The 21724-nt window shown below is 44.4% G+C and overlaps 1 protein-coding gene and 1 long non-coding RNA gene across 3 annotated transcripts in view; one reads left to right on the top strand and one right to left on the bottom strand.

The window, feature by feature from the left end:
- Positions 1 to 1385, bottom strand: part of si:ch211-202p1.5 (uncharacterized protein LOC103909337 homolog) — a 55554-nt gene extending 54169 nt beyond the window's left edge. The window contains exon 1 of the mRNA XM_055639151.1: positions 1252 to 1385. Within this exon, the coding sequence (XP_055495126.1) occupies positions 1252 to 1306 (55 nt within the window). The 5' untranslated portion in view covers positions 1307 to 1385. The remainder of the gene's footprint in view (positions 1 to 1251) is intronic.
- Positions 1386 to 1631: 246 nt separating this feature from the next.
- The window catches only part of LOC129699412 (uncharacterized), a 34501-nt gene continuing 14408 nt past the window's right edge, over positions 1632 to 21724 (top strand). The window contains exon 1 of one of the 2 annotated variants that reach the window (XR_008723844.1): positions 1632 to 1836. This is a non-coding gene — a long non-coding RNA (uncharacterized LOC129699412). The remainder of the gene's footprint in view (positions 1837 to 21724) is intronic. The other variant, XR_008723843.1, reaches the window with a different exon arrangement.

Below are 21724 nucleotides of genomic sequence, written 5' to 3'. Positions count from 1 at the left end.
CACGGGACACTTGTGCAAGGTACGAGCTGATCCAGAGATATGAGCTCAAACTAGCTGGGGTTGAGTCCTTCCAGCACGTTGTTATGTTTTTTGTTGTTGCTCTATCGGCACATCGCCTCTAATTTATCAGACAAAACTCGCATTGAACCAAACGTTCAGGCAAAAGACCAAAATAAACTATGGGAAAGAGATGAGGTTTGACGAGAGAGAGAGAGAGAGAGAGACACACACACACACACAAAGTGCTGGAGTAACCAGCGTGTCGGCCAGCGCCTCTGGAGAAAAAGGATAGGTGACGCATTGGGCCGGGACCCTTCTTCGGACTGAAAGTAGGGTTTGGTGGGGGACTGGATGCGAAAAAAGACCAGAGCAAATTGATGTCGTTTTGACAAATTGGTGGCATTCACAAACCAGAGGGACTAATGGACTTCCCACCGTGATCTTATTCAAGTTAAAGCACTTATGGCGTGGTTCCCTCTTCAACAACACTCGGTTGCCACTCTATTACCGGGCGCTCTTTCCCAGCGCCAGCCCTCGACTACGATATCACGGGATCCCCACTTCGAAGAGGCTCGGGAATGTCCCGGCCAACCATCCCCAGGACATCAATAGTCCGTGGCGAGCACATTCCGCAGGCCGCAGCACTGTCACCTGTCGTAGAAACACGATCACTTTTTCATCCTCAACGTGACGGCTTGGAAAAAGGCTTCCTTCCCTGCCATGCAAACAGCAGATAAGCCGCGGGCTGCCTGCTGTTTCAGATATCTTTCATTTCCATGGGAAAACAGCCTTTTCCCGCCGACTTCAAAGGGAGGGGAGTGTGCGGAAAGCCGAATAAGACAGAATTTCACAGAAATGCAGGCATTTCAAAGGTGTGGAGTTAAAAGGGGGGCTAGGGGTGTAGAATTAGTCTGAAACACCTAGATGCTGTTTTCTTAACGCCACAAGAATGTTAACACCTGGCCCCAGAGACATGCAGAGACAAAATTAAGTTGCAAGATCTGACAGCGAGTGCTCAAGGGGGTACCATTTGTCATTTTTAAATGTCATGCTGTTAACTCTTTTAACTCATTGCACTCGTCAAATAACAGACCCGTGTACAGTGCAGCACCACGCACTTTTGTTTAAACCCTCTCGCACCGTGTCGCTTATGCAATATAAGGCTTGGGGGTGGAGAGGCAACAGAGAGTATCAAACTCCGGACAAGGCGCTTGACCGGCGAATATCGACGGCAATACGAAGCCAACTCACCTCCCGGAGCCAACTGCGAGGTGACCGCCAACACGTAGAAGATGAGGACATTCATTTCCGCAAGAAATAAAAAAAAGTTGTCAGAAGGACGAGTCGAGACTTGGCAGCACAGATGTCCTGCACAGAATTGCTCTCTACAGAAGCTCTCTTCTCTTCTCCCGCCACATCTGTAGGTTATGAACTGCGGTGGACCTTTGTGATTTAAAAAAATATATCGCAAGCAATTCTCACAAACAGGAAGCTCCTTCCCCCCCCTCTCTCTCTCTCTCTCTCCCTCGCTAGCTCCTAGCTCCTCCCTCAGCCGTAACCCTATCTGCGAATATTTTTTTTTCAACCAACAGCGAATACCGAAAGCGTCACACTGTCAGCCACCTGCTAGTGCCAGGTTAGTGTGCGAGGAGGGAGAGTGGGGCTTGGTTTGGACTGGAGGGAGAGAGGGAAGGGCGACGAGATTGTAACCGCCCCCAGTGTTCCGATCTCACCCCGGCTCGCTGGCCTGTCTTGTCTTGTACGTTTGGACAGGTACGTGGATTTGAAAGGTTTGGCGGGATATGGGCTAATCGCAGGCAAATGGGACCAGTTCAGGTAGGCACATTGGCCAAGATGGTCAAGACATTGGTTCCATGCTACATAACTCTATGATTAAATAACGCCGGAGGGAGGGAAGGTGAGAAGAGAAGGAGAGAGGGATAATTGAAGGGAGGGGAGTGGGGCATAGGTAGAACAAGCTAGAGTGGGCCATAATGGGGAAAAGAGATACAGGGAGAACGATGGAAGGGGAAAGAAGGAATGAACGAGGGAATGTAGATAAATGGATGGCAAGAGAGGGGGAAGAGAAAGAATACCTATTCCTTTTCTCCAGAAATGTTGTCTGACCTGCTGAGTTACCTCAGCTTTATGTGTCTATCTTCGGTTTAAACCAGCATCTACAGTTCCTTCCTACAGACCATTCAATGTGGTTGACTCTTGAATGGATAATAAACTCTGACCTTGTCAGTAATGTTCAGATCATGAAAGATATATATTTTTAATTTAATACAGGCAGGTGCGATGGATATGTATAAAATATTACCTCTCAACCAGTTGTCCAGACCTGTGGATTTTTCATCTAGTTACACACCAGAGACACCTCTGTATTCTTCTGTACGGTGATCCTTGCAAAAGTTTACATATCTGCAGTCTCTTGTGCCTCCACCTTACAGGGCACGTGACCAAAAGCTTTGTCAAAGGGATAGGTTTTAAGGAATATTTGGACAGAGGAAAGAGAATCGGTTGAGAGGGTATTTCAGAGTCTTAGGTCGCTGTAATAATAATAATAATAATAATAATTTTATTTATAGAGCACTTTAAAAACAAACATAGCTGCAACAAAGTGCTGTACATCACTAATCATTGACAAAAAAGTTAATACACACCAAAAATAACAATCAAAAGAAATAGTAGGAAAAGACATGTAAAATAAAGAAACATCAAAAACACCACAAACAGAAGCAAAGCCTCAGGCATGGTCAAAAGCCAGGGAGTACAAATGCTGTAGACCACATATGGCATGACCACAATGGTAACCAAATTATAATCCTCGATCTCAAATCTCCCACTGCTTCCAACACGTTCCTGCTCTATCTTGTCTTCTCTGTCAGACAGTTGCTGCCTCACAGCCCTTGCAGCAACAGAGACCCAGGTTCGATCCCGACTACGGGTGCAGTCTGTACGAAGACAGCAGTTTTACGTTCTCTCCGTGACTGTGTGGGCTTTCTTAGAGATCTTTGGTTTCTTCCCACACTCAAAAGATGTACAGGTTTGTAGGTTAATTGGTTTGGTATAAGTGTAAATTATCCCTAGCGTGTGAAGGATAGTGCTCATGTGCTGGGATGACTGGTCGGTGCGAACTCTCCGGGTCAAAGGGTCTTTTTCTGCACTGTATCTCTAAACTAAACTAAACTTAAACTGAACAAGATAGCACTGATGCAGTTGTTCATGATTCTTGGAAGCTTTGTTCACAGTGGGGCTGCAGTCACAGCCATTGTATCTTTGAGTTGAGATGTTAAACGAGGTCCTTGTCTGCTCTCTCAGGTAGATATGGAAACTTCCCCAGGATGTCATTTGGAAAAGGAATGATCTGGTATCTTTATTGATTGCCAACTTTCAACTGACGTTAATAAAATAACAGTAATAAGTTGCAACCACATAATTTGCTGTGAGACTTACTATGTGCAAATGGATGCAATGTCGGTGTAGCGGCTAACATACTGGATTGGTAATCCAGAGGATTTAAGGTAATTTGCAGCATGGAAACGGGTCCTTCAGCTAAATAAATCTTTGTTGACCTACATGTCCACCTGAGCTATCCCATTTGCTTGTGTTTGGCCATATCTGTCAAAATATTTCCTATCTATGTATCTGATCAAATGTATTTTAAATGTCATATTGCACCAACCACTTCCATCTCCTCTGGCAGCTCGCTTTCTATAAGTACAAACCTCAAGTCTAGTCAAATCAAGTTTATTTGTCACATACACATACGAGATGTGCAGTGAAATGAAAGTGTCAATGCTCGCGGACTTTTGTGCAAAAGACAAACAACCAAACAACCAAACAAACTATAAACACAATCATAACACACATATTCTTTTACATAATAAATAATGGAAGGAAAAACGTTCAGTAGAGTTAGTCCCTGGTGAGATAGGCATTTACAGTCCGAATGGCCTCTGGGAAGAAACTCCTTCTCAACCTCTCCGTTCTCACCGTATGGCAACGGAGGCGTTTGCCTGACCGTAGCAGCTGGAACTGTCCGTTGCAGGGGTGGAAGGGGTCTCTCGTGATATTGTTGGCTCTGGATCTGGGAAGAAAAATTGATTAAAAAACTAGACACCCGAGTTCAAATCCCACCATGTCAGCAGTAGAATTTAATTAAAATTCCATTAAATTTAATTTAAATTCCATTAAAAACACTGAATTTGGACAATGACAGGTAGTCCTAGCAAAGATGATATCAAGATCTATCAGATAATGGACAAAATGCCATCTGCTTCACCAATGCCTGTCAGAGGAGCAGATTTGCCTCTCTGATATGATCTGGTCCATATGTGACTACAGATACAGTCCACATCATTGACAGTACAATGGCTGAGCAAAACACCTATTTATAGACTTACCACCATTTCCTGATTAGTACAGGTGTCAGACGTTATGGGGAGAAGGCAGGAGAATAGGGTTTGGAGGGTGAGATAGATCAGCCAAGATTGAATGGCGGAGTAGACTTTATGGGCCAAATGGTCTAATTCTACTCCTATTCCTTATGACCTTATGACCTTCGATGCATTCTTCAGCCAGTCAAGTCTGTTGGCTCACAGAGCAATACCGAGCAATAAACTTGGGCAGTTGGGCAATGGTATGAATATTGATTTCTCTAACTTCAAGTAACCCTTGCATCCCCTCTATTTCCGCCCCTCCCCGAACTTAGACATTGTACTAGTTTCACTGTTATCCCGTTGAATGTCACTGTCTGTGTAACTCATTATCACCGATCCCACAGCCAACAATGGCCATTGTGGGCTCCACATTTCCTTGATCATCATTGCATTTTGCATATATTTAATTAATTTGTTCTATATAGCATATTTCTCTCTTATTTCTGTTTCCCCTGACTCTCAGTCTGAAGAAGGGTCTCGACCCGAAACGCTGCCTATTCCTTTTCTCCAGAGATGCTGCCTGACCCGTTGAGTTACTCCAGCATTATGGGTGTAAACCAGCATCTGCAGTTCCTTCCTACCTTCCTTCCACAGAATGTAGTTGAGGCCAGTTTATTGGCTATATTTAAGAGGGAGTTAGAGGTGGCCCTTGTGGCTAAAGGGATCAGGGGGTATGGAGAGAAGGCAGGTACAGGATACTGAGTTGGATGATCAGCCATGATCATATTGAATGGCGGTGCAGGCTCGATGGGCCGAATGGCCTACTCCTGCATCTATTTTCTACTACATCCTCCAACTAAGCTCTGAACTACAAAGACTTGTGGGGCATTGTATTTGTCATTGTACTATTATTGTTTGATTTTTATATACTGTTTTGTTGATTATTAAGGTGTGTTACAGAGAGCTATGTTTATATGCCTGTTGTGCTGCTGCAGGTAAGATTTTCATTGTTCCATTTCAGGATATATAACAATAAATCCCTCTTGAGTCTTGACTCTCTTGGAAGATCTCAGTCATTCAAGCAGCATCTGTGGAAAGAGAAACTGGTCATTGTTTTGGACCGGAGAACTTCGGCAGAGCTGGAGGCAGTGTGGAGGGTTTACAGTTTTCAAAGTATAGTTGAAGTTGAGGGAGGCAGGGGTGAAGTGAAGTGTAAGATAAAAGATTATATGGAGATCAGTTGACTCAACAAGTGACCACTAGGGAGTTAGCGTAAAGTTACGGGGTGAGAAAGGATAAAAGAATAAAGGAAATATTCGGAAGCAGATTATCTTAAATTGGAGACTACAGTATGTATTCCAGCGGCTTGCAAAGTGTCTGGATGGGAGACAAGATGTTCATAAGATCATAAGAGATAGGATCAGAATTTGGTCATTCAACTCTACTCTGCCATTCAATCATGGCTGATCCATCTCTCCCTCCTAACACCATTCTCCTGCCTTCACCCTATAACCTCTAACACCTGAATTAATCAAGAATATATCTCTCCCTGCCTTCCACTGACTTTGCCTTCACAGTCTTCTGTGGCAAAGAATTCCACAGATGCACCACCATCTGACTAAAGAAATTCTGTCTCACCGTAAAGTAAGCATGCAGGTACAGCAGGCAGTAAAGAAAGCTAATGATTTGTTGGCCTTCATTGCGAGAGGATTTGAATGTAGGAGCAAAGAGGTCCTACTGCAGGGCCCTGGTGAGACTGCACCTGGAGTATTGTGTGCAATTTTGGTCTCCTAATTTGAGGACGGACATTATTACTATTGAGGGAGTGCAGCGTAGGTTCACCAGGTTAATTCCCAGGATGACGGGACTGACATATGACGACTAAATGGGTCAACTGGGCTTGTATTCCCTGGAATTTAGGATGAGAGGGGATCTTATAGAAACATATAAAATTCTTAATGGATTAAACAGGCTAGATGCAGGAAAAATGTTCCCGATGTTAAGGGAGTCTAAAACCAGGGGTCACAGTTTAAGAATAAGGGGCGGGCCATTTAGGACTGAGATGAGGAAAAACTTCTTCACCCAGAGAGTTGTGAATCTGTAGAATTCTGACATAGAAGGCAGTGGAGGCCAATTCACTGGGTGTTTTCAGGAGAGATAATTAGCTCTTAGGGCTAAAGGAATCATGGGATATGGGGAAAAAGCAGGAACAGGGTACTGATTGTACATGATCAGTCATGAGTATATTGAATGGTGGTGCTAACTGAAAGGGCTGAATGGCCTAATCCAGCACCTATTCTGACGATTGACTATTTTTGTCTATGTTTCTATGTTGCTACCTCCTTCCTAAAAGAAGGTCCTTTAATTCTGAGGCTATGACCTCCTGTCCGAGACTCTCCCACTAGTGGAAACATCCTCTATCCATGTTGTTCTTCTAGTTTACATTGGGCCTCACTATGGCAGTAGAGGAGGCTGCACAACAGAGAGGTCAGAGAGGGAGTTGGACAGACAATTAAAATAGCAGGCAACAGAAAGCAGAGTCAGTCCTGCAGTCTGAACACATGTGCTCTGCAAAGCACCCGCACTGTGTTTGAGTGGAAAATTTAGATTCTTGAGGTTACAGAGGGCAATAGAAATGATGGGTTCATCTCCAACTCAATTAAATGTGACAGGGACTATACTATTAACTAAACATCGAAGTGTCAGAGGTAAACCAGTCAGATGGCTAGTTGCGTAAACTAGCTATACTGTTTACTTCTCAACAAAGCAATGCCCTTGGGATACAGGGTTCCTGTGAATGTAAAGCATTAACCTTAAGGATTTACTTTAGATGTTAGACAGTGTATTCTAAGGAGAGTATAAAGATCTGGCTTGCATTCAAAGGAAATATTGAAATACCTGTACCCATTTAAAAAATTGTTTTATATAACTCCTCTTGAAATATTTCCCAAACGCTGGTGTGAAGAGCAAAGGTTTAAAGCTCAGTGGAGAGGTGGGGTCAGTGGAGGGGGGTGTTAGATTCCAAGCAGAGTAATTGAGACGGAGCATGGGATTCCAGTCCCACCTCCGGCAGCGAAGACTGATGGTCCAGGGAGGTCCTCAGAACTGTGCAGGACACACCCCAGGGCACTACTGTGGGAGGGGCAGAATTGAAAGAGAGTTGTACTGTGGGAGTGACACAGTGGCACAACGGTAGAGTTGCTGCCTTACAGCACCAGAGACCCGGGTTTGATACTGACTATGGGTGCCGTCTGTACGGAGTTTGTACGTTCTCTGTGTGTGGGTTTTCTCTGGGGGTGCTCCGGTTTCCTCCCACACTGCAAAGAAGTACAGGGTTGTAAGTTAATTGGCTTCGGTAAAAATGTAAGTAAATTGTTCCTAGAGTGTAGCAAAGTGCTAATGTGTGGGGTGATTGCTGTTTCCGCACTGTATCTCTAAAGTCTAAAGTACCAAGGGAGTGATGTATTGGGGCGGGGGGTGGCAGTACTGAGGGAATGAGGAAACAAGGTACTGCAGATGCTGGTTCACAATAAAGATACAGTGCTTGTCACTCAGCGGGTCAAGCAGCACCTCTGGAGAACATGGACAGGTGACATTTTGGGACAGGACCTTCTTCATACTATTTGTAGGGGTGGGGGAAGAAATATGTAAGAGAAGAGGGGTAGGATAAAGCGTGGCAGGTAATGGGTTGATACAGGTGGGAGGCGGGAGGGGAATTGGCAGGCAGATGTTGGACAAAGGCCACAGATGGAAAGACAGAAGATGCGAGGCAGAAGGGTTGAAGAGTTGTGAATTGTGAAGCTATATGAAGGAATGTAGATGGAAGGGGAGAGGGCGGGAAGAAACAGGTGCAAGTCTAGGTGTGTCACAGGGGAGAGGGGGGAAGAGGAGAAAGGGGAGGGGTGTAGGGAAAAGGGGTGGTTTGCAATCACCTAAAATAGTAAGATTAAACGAGAACTTACCAGTTCAAAGTTTGATCGTTAGTTTATGAGAAGTACGTTGAGGGAATACGTGAAGAACCCCGCCAGGACGTATGCGTGTCATTCTTCAAAGCAGCGGTGTGAAATCACAGATAACTGTAATGACTGTACATAGTAAGATTAGAGAAGAAAATACCAGTTGAGTATATGATCAAGGGTGGGAGCGGAGGGCACGTATTCCCTCAACGTACTCCTCATAAAATAACGATCAAACTTCGAACTGGTAAGTTCTCGTTTAATCTTACTATTTTACTTCGGAGTCACGTGAGTGACTACGTGAAGATTTCAAAGCTCTGTGATTTCATGCCGTGGAAACGAGTCCATGCATCACATCTGCCTTAATTGACTGTGGGAGGAATTGTGTTAACATGTTTAGACATGAATCCAACATTGAAACAACAACAAATTATAGCCCCTATTTATGGGGTGAAATTATATTACAGAACTTAAAATTGGCTCTGCAAAGTTCCAGTTTAACTACTGGTTTGTGGTAGAATAGTTGGAACATTTTCCCCTAATCCATCCTGCTGTCTAGAGGATTTGGTTCATTGGTACATCCAACTCCATAGCTGCCGATGTAGTTGCAGCCCTGGTGGAATAAGATTTGAATATGTTAGTATCCACCCCAGCTGTTGTTAAAACCTGTTTCAGCCATCTGAAAATAGTTTGAACCGACACTTTTTTGTGGGTTTGTTTGTGGCTGATTAGTAGTGCCATCTCATAGCCTCAGATGTTTTTGGTGTTCTCCATATAGAACAATAATTGTCTTATTATACAGAGACGATATCTGTAGGGTAATCCCTAAATTCTATTTTGAAGCCTGATGATCCCGGTCTGTTCTGTTTGACTAATTTGTAATATGAAACGTTATATTCCTGTTGAAGAAGTCATATAGTCCAGCCTTAACTTATGTATGACTGTACCCTTAGTGCCGTGACCAAAGCCATCAGCATGACTGGTTTGTGCGTCAGTCTTTGCAGGGACAAAGCTGTTGCTGGAGACCAATTCCTTAGCAATGTTAGGGCAATACTTGTATCCCATTTAGAGAGTACCTAGTTCTTGGGGGATGGATATTAAAAATTCCCCTCATAAGTTTGGTTACCAGGGGTGAGTCCCAACAGAATGACGCTCTGATCCTCGCCATAGATATGTTGATAGGGCACTTCTGGCGCAGTTAATGGCACTGTAACTGAGCCCCTCATCATAATGAAGGCCTGCCAGGAATTCGAGAACAGACGTTATGTTCATCAAACTGTAGGTGATGCTGTTTCTGTGACAATATATTTCCCATTTCCTGATGTATACAAGATATAATTTTTGGTGGACTGTCTGTGGCCCGCTGAGATAATGTTCAATGTTCGGTCCGCCAGTCCCAGTTGCAGTAGAGGTTTCTTTAGACTCTACAAATTGATAGGTTTGTTGTTTTTGACATGGATGGGTTCCCCTGTTACAGGATGAACCAATAATATGGTTGTTTCAGGGTGGTGATGCATGGTTAAACCCCATGTTGAGTATCACAGGGAACCATGGTTAAGTAGGCCAATCGACACTACTAATTAACAGACGCTGAGTCTTGTTGTATTTTTCATAATACCCGACTGATGATGCAGAAAAGGAGAGAATGCATAGATAAACAATTGCCCCCTCAATGCAGTGAAAAGCATCTGTCTCTGCTGTCCCAGGGTCTGGTTCCCAAGAAACACAGTTTGGTAACTGGTGATTAAGTCTTATTTTATTGAATTTGCATGACCTGATGTCTGTCACTGAATTTTGGGTTACCTGGTAGGTAAGTAGCTGATATTCCAATATTTCTCTGGATACACCATTACCAAATTGTATTAGTCAGATTGTCACTCTGTAGTCTAACACGATGGTGATTTATCCCAGAGCAGTATGACTTTAGGCCATAGAACGCACCTCACTTTTCCTGGTAGTTTATGCCCAATGTTTGTGATAATGATGCCTCCTGTGCCTTTCATCTACCTCCACAGATGGAGATGGAAATTGGCAGTACCCCAACCAAGCGCACTGGCATCAGTTTGTAGCACCACTAAGGGTTTGCTGATAACGATAGGGTTGGAACAATGCCGAATGTTATCCCTCCACCATTTTAATTCCATAAGCTTTGATTGGTGGCTTATTGGTCTGTCGAAATGACCAGTATTAACTTTGAGTGTTTGTATTTTGCCCTTTGTAGATTTTTGGTAATACAAAGGTCCAAATTGTGTGGCTGGAAAGGCAGACACTATATGCCATTTATACTTGCTACCAATCTGATAGACGGTTCACTGATGTCAGTGGGGTTGTTGCAGGCCTCAGTTAAGACTGTAGCCTTTTACTTTGGTAAAGTCACCGACTTGTGAGCTGTCAATAGTGAACCCCAAATAATCCATTATGTTGGTAGGCGTTAGTTTAGATTTAACTGGATGGATGGTAACCCCAGTTTTCACCCAATTGTATGGTGGCTGTTACAGCTAGTTAGGCCAACTCCAAAGTTATGCCCACAATTAGTATGATCATATGATTACTGCCAGAGCTGCCCCATCCAGTTGAATTTTTAAAAATAATGTTTGTGATCAGTCCGTGTAGGCACTGAATAGTAAGCATCTTTTAGGTCGATGCTAGCCATGGAGTAGCCTTTGGGAATCAGTCCTTTAGCAGTTACCAGTTCCCATTTTGTACTGAATATATAGTACAATGTATTCCAGCCAATCGTGTTGGGTTTACCCATTACCCTTTTTGCACAATTCAATGGTAAGTCCCTGGATACTGCTTAGGATATAAGTGTCAGTAGTTAATATACACCATGTATCCAAAAGAGTGTAATCTCCCACCAATGTGTGTATTATCCACTCTTCCTATAATTTGTAAGGGACCAGCCAACCTACCTCCATTGTTACCAGTGGAAGTTTGCTTCTTCTGTGTGGTCTTCGTGGAGGTTGAGGCGCCGGTGTCTGGGTTTGTTTTTGGTTTGGGGGTTTGCGCATCTTCCAGAAAGGCCGGTCTGGGCTATGGTCTAAAAGACCGCTGTCCTGTATGCCCGGCCTTTAAGCTTTCACCAGCTTCTCTTGTTCTGCTGGTGGGTGCATAAGGGTGCTGTCTTTGGCTGTAGGAGATCCTTAATATTGTCGCCTTTATGAGCCCCAGGACTTTCCTAACCCTGCTCTGACATGTTTCCAGATGCTATTTCCATGACTGGAACATTCAGGGATGCGCAGTTTCCTGGTCCCAAGTATTTTTGCAGTGGTGTCCATCGTGGTCTGGCTGTATGTATTTGGACACCATGACCAGTAGATTTTGCCTTCCTGCACCCCCTGCACACTTGTAGTTTTGTTCGTCAAAACCCCTCTTCAGGGTCAGCCCAGAATTGACCCCCCCCAGTATTCCCCTCTGACGAAGGAGATGCACTGTGCAGCCCTACAAGAGGTGCTGCTGTGGGTTTTACATAGTGCCCACAGTGACTAGACTCCATCTCCCAGAGCCTGTCATGTTGGAGCTCGGCTCCATAAGCCACACCAACCGGCTCCAGCGCTCACGGTCGCTGGCCGCCCAAAGTCGGACTCATCAGTCCTCGACTCTTTTGGTTTTCTTCTTGCCTTCCCGCCCAGATGCAGGGTTTAATCTGGCCGGTGCGGGGGCGAAGTCGGGCACAGCTGTTCCCTTACGGGTGATTCCTGTGCCGCCAACCACTGCTGGCGTCCGCAACTCCGCGGTCTTCCCCCACCAGCTCTGGTCGACTTCTTTGTCTTGTTTCCCCCACCTGTAGAACAGCATGGGAACAATAAAGACCGCAGTATCACATACCTGCAGGTCCAGGCTTCAAACTTGCCGTTAAGGGGGAACGTCTTGCCCACCCCTCCTCCTGCCGTTTTGACTTGTCAAAGCCAACGGCTCCGTTCTGTATAGTCTCCCGCCCAGCCATGGTGTTTAATCTGGCCGGTTGCGGGAGCGAAATCGGACACAGCTATTCCCTTACGGGTGATTCCTGTGCCGCCTGCCATTGTTTGCACAGCTCTCCATGTTTCCCCACCTGCGAAACAGTATGAGGAGAATAAAGACCGCAGTTTCACTTACCTGCAGGTCCAGGTTTAAACTGTCGCTACGGGGGAACATCGTTCCATCCCGCCTCCTGCCGTTTCGATTTGTCAAAGTCGACGGCCCCATTCTGAATAGTCTCCCGCCCGGCCGTGGTGTTCTGGCCGGCGCGGGACCAAAAGTCGGCACAGCTGATCCCACTTACGGGGCTTGTGCCTTCAGCTGCCGCTGGCTCCCGCAATTTTGCGGTCCTCCCCAGCCAGCTTCATTCGCAGCACTTGTGGACACTATTTTGTCCAGCTTTCCACCCCCCCCCCCCCCCCGTGTTAAAACAGCGCAGGGGCAAACACTACCGCAGAGTAAATCACTTACCCGCAGGTCGCGGTTTCAAACTTACCGCTGCGGGGGAACGCTCCACCCCGCCTGTCGTTTCGCAAGCGTGAAAGCGATATGACACGCATGCGTCCTGGCGGGGTTCTTCACGTAGTCACTCACGTGACTCCCAAGTAAACTAGTAAGATTAAACTAGAACTTACCAGTATGAAGTTTGCTCTGTATTTTATGAGGAGTTACGATGAGGGATTACGTGAAGAACCCGCTCAGCGCGCATGCGCGCATTACTTCCAAGCAGCGGTGTGGAATCACAGATAGACACAGTTATTGAAGTAAACATAGTAAAGAAAAGGAGACATCAGTTATCAGTTTGACCTATATTACGAGGGTGGGAGCGGAGGGCACGTAATCCCTCATCGTAATTCCTCATAAAATACAGATCAAACTTCAAACTGGTAAGTTCTCGTTTAATCTTACTATTTTACTTCGGAGTCACATGAGTGACTACGTGAAGACTTCAAAGCTCTGTGATTTCAAACCGTGCAACAGTTTTATTTCACTCACTGCCGAAGTTCTTGAGGGAGGAAGTGTGTTATCGTAACCAACCAATGAATCTGTTTTTCGAGAAACAAAAATGGTATTTAGTAACAATAACAAATTAATTGCTCCCCCGGGCTTAAATTAAATATTTGCAGTTTGTAAAATTTTTCTGCAAACAAGTCAGGTTTCGTCAATGGCTTATTGTAAAAAATTTCTGAATGTCGTTTCCCTCGACCATTCTGCTGTTGTCAGAATATGGTCAACCGGTATGTCCATTCTTTCGGCCGTTGATGTAGACGCTGCCCTGGTGGAATGAGATTTGAAAAAAGTTAGTGTCTATTCCGGCAGCCTTTAGTACCTGCTTCTTGCAATGGTTTGGCTCGTTACCCGGCCATGAGGTTTTTTGTGGCTGACCCATAAGGCTTTTTCACTTACTCTAATGTTATAGGTTGTGTCTATATAATATAGTAGATAGGTCAAGACACACAACCGTGGCTCTGGCGGGTAAGCCCGGAACACCACAACTGGATTGGCTATACCTGGCCTGCTCTGGTCTACCAGACCCTGGATGATGAACGAGATTTGGTCTGGGGTGGTCACCATGTTGTCCAGTCACAATCGATGTAGCGACTGGACCCTCTGAGTGGATATTAGTGCCATCCACATGAGCGTTTTCAGGGTAGTTTGTTCGAGGCTGAGGGATCTGGCTGGTGGCCATCCCCTGAGGTACATCAGGACCACACTGACATCCCATAAATGGGTATACCTTGGTTTAGTGGTTTGATGTTTTAGATGCCCTTCATTAATTTGACCACCAGTGGATGGGATCCCATCGGCTGTTGTCCTGGTGCTGGTTTCAAATAAGCAGACAGGGCACTCCTTGCTGTGGTCGACGGCACTGTAGCTGATTCCTCTTTGTGGTATAGGTAGGCCAGGAACTCCAGTGCGTTGGTGACTGTTGCTGTTGTGTACGTGGTCCCTGTTTCCTGGCAGTACTTCTCCCATTTCTTGATGCTGGTTAAGTACTGCTTCTTAGTGGATGTTCGAAAGGGATGCTGACATGGTGTTGACCTGACTTCAACAAACATGTCATGCAGTATTGGGAACCATGGCTGTGTAGGCCAGTCGGGTACTATCAAACCCTGATGCAGAGTCCATCTGTAGTTTTCGTAGTACCTGACTGATGAGGCAGAAGGGAGGGAAAACATAGAAGAAGGAATTTCCCCAATCCAGCGTGAAGGCATCTACTACCGCTGCTGCCTCTGGGTCTGGTTCCCAAGCGACATGCATAGGTATCTGGTGATTTAGCCTTGATGCAAATAAATCGATATCTGGCGTGCCATATAGCTTGATAATTTTTGCAAATACTTTGGGTTTTACATCCATTCGATGTTGCCATTGAATTTGCGTGACCTGGTGTCTGCCACTGTATTTAGCTTACCTGATAGGTAAGTTGCTGACAGCCAAATATGTCTTTTTGACACACCATTGCCAAATTGTGTTGACCAATTTGTCGCATGATAACGATTTTATGCCTCCCATATGGTTAATGTAGGCCACCACCGTAGTATTATCCATTTATAACCGTACATGCAGTGATGCATATTTGATGTATATGCTTTTAATCCATAAAAGGCACCCAACATCGCTAAATAATTAATGCACCGTGTAAGTAGTAATGATGACTTTAGGTTAATCCATCTACCACCTGTTAGATAATGATAGGGCTGAAACTATGCCAACTGTTTTGATATGGTTTCAGTGGGTAATTTCGTGACCCGATCATAATGACCTGCATGATATTTTAATGCCTGTACCTTTGCTCTTTGTAGATTTTATAATGCAATTGTCCGAATTGTGTAGCTAGGAATGCTGCTACTATTTTCCCAATTACTCTTGCTACTTGTCGAATAGTTGGTTGCTCGTTGACCATTAAATTGTGGCATAATTGTGCCAATTCAACCGTTTAGACTTTTGGCAAGTTACAGTCATATGGACTGAATTAATTGTGAAGTCTAAGTAGTCCATGATAGTGGATGGCTTCAACTTTGATTTACCTGGATGTAAAACAAACCCCAGGGTTTCAAAAACTGTTTTGTAGCTGAAAACAGCTGACATAGCCAATTCCATGGTCTTCTTATTAGTTTTGCCAGGGCTGGTTTTAGTATCTTAATGAATAACCTTGAGCTGACATTACCCCATGGGGTAATGCTTTAACTGTCATAGTTGCCCCATCCAGGTAAATGTTAGGTATCTGCGCGCTGAGCTGCTGTTCCTCCAGTTTGCATGTCGCTCATGCTTCCCCAATGATAGTTACCCTCCAGTAGTTTTCCATGGGGGCATCGTGTTGGGACAACTTTGTGATTGTGACGATCCCTCTGCAAGTGTGTGCAATTTGGCTAGGTTTGGTGTTGTTCAGTATAGAAACACAAGATGGAGCCATTAGTTGAGTGCAAGTTTGAGTTTAGTTTATTATCACGTGTACAGTGAAAAGCTTTTGTTGCATGCTCACCAGTCAGTAGAAACACTATACATGATTACAATCGAGCCATCCACATTATAAAGGGAGTTATGTGGGAATAATGTGAGTGAGACTATTATTAAGCCAGTGGAGTTGCCTAGTTAGATGGTTCTACTCTGATTGGTGTTTAGAAGAATGAGAAGTATTCTCAGTGAAACACCTAGAAGAATCTTATGGACAAGGTAATGTCCAAAGGGTTGTGTCTTTAGATGGACGTGGAACTGATGACAGAGCCTCGCGACATGGAGTGTTCCATGCCTTCACTCAGTGGATCACCACAATTGTATATCCCTGAGGGCTATGGGTGCTCTTTGGGTCTATTCAAGGGGGTGATAGGTTACTGAAGGAATCAGGGAGGGAATCAGCTGGGGAGATGGATAAGGTACAGGACTAACTGAGATTTTCACGAGTAGCAGGACAAAGACCTGTTTCTGTTTCTATATTGTGTTAAGCTTCTTTTTCTGTTCACTTGGAGATGGATGTAATGTAGGGAAGGATGGTATTGTTTTCATTTTGAGCAGGTTTTGAGTGTCATTGGCAGGGTCAACATTTATTGCCTATTCCTAATTGCCCTTGAAGTTTAACCCAGTACTCTTTTAGAAGTCATAGCATCATAGAGCCATAGAGTGATACAATGTGGAAACAGGCCCTTCGGCCCAACTTGCCCACACCGACCAACAATGTCCCAGCTACACTAGTCCCACTTGCCTGCGCTTGGTCCATATCCCTCCAAACCTGTCCTTTCCATGTACCTGTCTAACTGTTTCTTAAATGATTGGATAGTCCCAGTCTCAACTACCTCCTCTGGCAGCTTGTTCCATACACCCACCATCCTTTGTGTGAAAAAGTTACCCCTCGGATTCCTATTAAATCTTTTCCCCTTCACCTTGAACCTTCAGTATGTCCTCTGGTCCTCGATTACCCAACTCTGGGCAAGAGACTCTGGGCAAGAGACTCTGTGCATCTAGCCGATCTATTCCTCTCGTGATTTTGTACACCTCTATAAGATCACCCCTCATCCTCCGGCACTCCATGAAATAGAGACCCAGCCTACTCAACCTCTCCCAATAACTCACACCATCGAGTCCTGTCAACATCGTCATAAATCTTTTCTGAACCCTTTCAAGCTTGACAATAACTTTCCAATAACATGGTGCCCAGAACTGAACACAATATTCCAAATGCGTTCTCACCAACATCTTATACAACTGCACAATGACCTCCCAACTTTTATACTCAATACTCTGACTGATGAAGGCTAAAGTGCCAAAAGCCTTTTTGACAACCTTATCTACTTGTGACTCGACCTTCAAGGAACGTGCACCTATACTCCGAGATATCTCTGCTCTACAACACTATCCAGAGGCCTACCATTTACTGTGTAGGTCCTGCCCTTGGTTGACATCCCAAAATGCAACACCTCACACTTCTCTGTATTAAATTCCATCAACCATTCCTCCGCCCACTTGGCCAATGGATCCAGATCCTGCTGCAATCTTTCACAACCATCTTCACTATCTGCAAAACCACTAACTTTTGTATCATCAGTAAACTTGCTAATCTTGCCCTGTACGTTCTCATCAAAATCATTGATATAGATGACAAACAGTAATGGGTCCAGCACCGAACCCTGAGCCACACCACTAGTCACAGTCCTCCAGTCCGACAAGAAACCTTCCACCATCACCCTCTGCTTCCTTTCATGGAGTCTATTTGCTATCCATTCAGCTATCTCTCCTTGGATCAACTGTACTGTCAACTGTAAGTCAACTGTATTGGTGGGACTGGGGTCACTTATGGATCAGGGCAGCAAATTTTCTCCACTGAAGGAATTTATCGAGTGCCATTTTTTTGTTGTCATTATTCATCATTGTTTCATGAGAGATCTGGATTTAATTTCCGCAGCTGCCGGCCTACGCGTTGAACTCGTGTCTCTGGATTATGACAGGGTAATTTGACTTCTGTGCACCACCGCACGGTTGAGTGACTCCTGTGGCCAAGCAACCATGAAGAACCTCCAGCAGATGCCACTTAAGATAGCAGTGAACACCCATGTAGGCAATAGCCAGAGGCAGATGGCTTGAGGGAAATTCCTTTATGGATGTGGGGTCCGGTAACTTACGAGATGTGGTTTACGAGATTTGATGCCAGAATTCTGTAGCATCAGAGACATATATTCAATTCCCACCATGGCCATGGAGAATTTTGAATTTAAATATTTAATTAACCTGGCTAGACCTGGTTAGAGTGAATGTAGAGAGAATGTTTCCACGTGGGAGTGTCTAGGACCAGAGGCCATAGCCTCAGAATAATAGGACACACCTTTAGAAAGGAGATGAGAAGGAATTTCTTCAGTTAGAGGGTGGTGAATCTGTGACATTCATTGCCACACACAGCTGTGGAAGCCAAGTCAATTGATATTTTTAAGGCGGAGATTGACAGGTTCTTGATTAATAACAATGTCAGTGGTTTTGGGGCAAAGGCAGGAGAATGAGGTTGAGTGAAAAAGATAGATCAGTCATGATTGAATGGCAGAGTAGACTTGGTGAGCCGAATGGCCTTATTCTGATCCTCGAACTTATGAACTTATTACGAACTCGAATTAAAGCTCGTCTAAGCGACTACAACAACAAAGCCGCCTGACATTCTTATGCAGGTTCACTAGTATTCTTCAAGGAAGGTAACCTGCGACATAAATATAGACCGAAGTTGGACGAACCTTGACAGTTCAATTAGAAAATAGTGATTTCCAGAGATAGTGTAAGTTTGGAAGACAAAGGTCCTGTGCTAATGGATGTGAAGTGTTGGGAGTGGTGCGGCTGATGTACTTGCAAGTTAATTCTATAGACTCAATCCGCTGCATTCCAAGCACCTAAGCTAACAGCCCCAGCATGAAAAGCAAATGCTTGGGAACTGCAACATGCAGAATCAAAATCATTTCGCTGCCCTGCTGTCTGCAGTAGTTTTATTGCTATGGTATGTAGTCAATGCTAATAAAATGCACCAGCCACTTTCTATAGATAAAATTATTATATTTTTTAAATGAGATTGCTACTATTATTTTTCCCTCTTTTCATTTTCCATCTTCCTTTGTACAGAGCCAGTGTTTCAACTCGATGAACTTACATCAAAGATGATGTAATTCAGAAGCCATATATGCCCTCTGGTCCATGCTAGCCTATTGGTGCTAGCAGCCCTAAACCACTGCCTCAACAATGTGCCCACTGCCTCAACAATGTATCAGTGTGCTGAGGTCCCACTGGGAAATATAGTGTCTCAGTCTTAACTTCCCTTGAATTCCATTATGGCAAAAGTTGGTCCCGTATAGAAAATATTTCAGAGACACAAGAGTCCAATTTAATTTTAATTTCAGGTCATCAAAAGAGGATTGATGAGGGCAGGGCTGTGGATGTTGTCTGTATTTACTTTAAAACGGTCCTTGACAAGGACCCACATGGTAGGATAATCTGGAAAGTTACATCACATGAGATTTAGGGTGAACTAGCCAACTGGATTCAAAATTATTTGTGGAAAGAATCAGAGGGTGGTGGTAGAGAGTTATTTTGCTAATTGGAGGCCTGTGACCAATGCTGTGCGGCAAGAATCTGTGTGAGGTCCACTTTTGTTTCTCATCTAGATCAATGGTTTGAATGGCAATGTAATTAGTGTGGGCATTATATTTATCGATGCAATGGAAATTTGGTGATGTAGTGAGGATGGCTATCTAAGTTTAAGAAATAAAATAATAAAGAGAAACAGGCTTGGATAGAATGGATGTGGAGAGGATGTTTCCACTAGTGGGAGAGTCTAGGACCAGAGGCCATAACATCAGAATAAAAGGATGTACTTTTGACAGAAGATGAGGAAGAATTTCCAGTCAAAAGATGGTGAATCTGTGAATCTGCCACTGATGGCTGTAGAGGCCAAAGTAGAGATTTTTAAGGTGGAGGTTGACAGATTCTTAATTAGCATGAGTGTCAATGATTATGGGGAGAATGCAGAAGAATGGGGTTGAGAGGGAAATGTAACTCAGCCACGATGGGCTGAATGCCCTAATTCTTCTCCTATAAGTTACGAACTTATTAACTTATAAACATATGAACGTATGAAAAAGATCTGTACCAACTAGGGAAGTTGGCTAAGAATGGCAGAGAGGATTTAACTCTTACACGTGTGAGGTGTTTTGTTAAGTCAAACCAGGACAAGACTTCCACAGTAAATGGTAGGGTCCCGGAGGGTGTTGTAGAGCAGAGACATCTCGGGATACAAGTGACCAGGTAGAAGGTATACTTTTGAAGGCATTTGGCTTACTTGCCCATCAGAAAGGGTACTGAGTACAATATTTGGGATGTCATGCCACAGCAGTATGAGAGGTTGGTCAGATTGCATTTGGAGTACTGTGTGCAGTTCTAGACATCCTGCTATAGGAAGGATGCCATTGAGCTAGAAAAGGTGCAGAAAAAAACCCCACCAGAATGATACCAGGACTCCAACTTGAGTTATAACAAAAGGCAATATAATGGTACTTTTTTTGCACTGGAGCATGGGAGACTGAGGGTTGACCTACAGAGGAACACATCATGAGAGTCATAGAAATGGTGAATAGATGTAAAGAGAGCTGAGTGGCAATTTCTTCACACAGAGAGTGGTGAGTAAATAGTGCGAGCAGCCGGAAGAAATGGCCGAGGCAGGTGCAATTACAATATTTAGTTTTGTGCATGTGAGTAGGAAAGGTTTAGACGTATCTGAATGAATTGTAGGGCAATGGGGGTGACCCAGTTTCTATCCTGGTTGTCATGGACAGGATGGGCTGAAGGGCTTGTTTCCATACTGAAGGATTCTATAATTATGTGACTCTGAGACTGCAGAAGTGTAAGCAAAAAACAAGCTGCTGGGGGAACTCATTAGGTCAGGCTGCATCTGGAATGGGGGAGGGAGGGTTGGGGCAGGGGGGAGTTGTCAACATTTCAGGCTGAGACTCATCGTGATTAAGGGTGGACAGGGAAGATAGCCAGCATAAGAAGGGAGGAGAGGTCAGAGAGGAGCCAGTAGATGATAGATGGACTGAGGAGGGGTGAGAGATAATTGGCAGAAGGAGCCAGGTGATGGGCTGGGGAGGGGTCCAAGCTGGGAGGCTGGGCAATTGACAGGTGGAAAAAAAGGCACAACGTGCTGGATTACTCAGCGGGTCAGGCAACATCCCTGGAGGATATGAATAGGCCATGTTTCGCGTCGGGACCCTTCTTCAGATCCTTCCAATTGATGGAATCAAACAAGAAGAGAAAGGGGCAGATTGAACCAGGTGGGGGGAGGCGAGGGTGAAGGTGGTGACAGAGCCTGGAGGATGAGAGGTGGAGACACAAAAGCCAACCATGTCATGGAGTCATTGAGTTACACAACACACAAACAAAGACCATTCAACCCGTGTCATCCATCCCAAATTTTAAGTCTATCTGAACTAGTCTTAATTGCTGTATTTGGCCATATCCCTCTAAACCTTTTTTAATCTATGTACCTGTCTAAATGACTTTGGGACATTGTGACTGTACCCACTTCTTCCACTTCTTCTGGTAGCTCATTGAATATGCCCACCACCCTCTGCATGAAAAGGTTTCCCTTTATGTCTCTTAAATTTTCCCTCTCAAACCTTATATGTATGCCCTCTAGTTTTAGATTCCTCTACTCGGGAGAGAATATGACTGCACCTTATCTATGCCCCTCATGATTTTACAGACTTCTGTAAGGTCACCTTTCAAGCTCTAACAAAAACAGCTGGAGCTCACATTATAACTCAAGCGTCTCAGTCCCAGCAGCATTCTCACAAATCTTCTCTGCACTTTTCCACCTTAATCTCATCCTTCCTATAGCTGAGACACAAGAACTGTTCACAATGATCCAATTGCAGTCTCACCAATTACTTTTACAGTTGT

The sequence above is a fragment of the Leucoraja erinacea genome, chromosome 8 (assembly GCF_028641065.1).
Source record: "Leucoraja erinacea ecotype New England chromosome 8, Leri_hhj_1, whole genome shotgun sequence".
NCBI lineage: Eukaryota > Metazoa > Chordata > Chondrichthyes > Rajiformes > Rajidae > Leucoraja > Leucoraja erinaceus.
The sequence above is the reverse complement of the archived record's forward strand: the minus strand, read 5'-3'. Positions and strand labels throughout refer to the sequence as shown.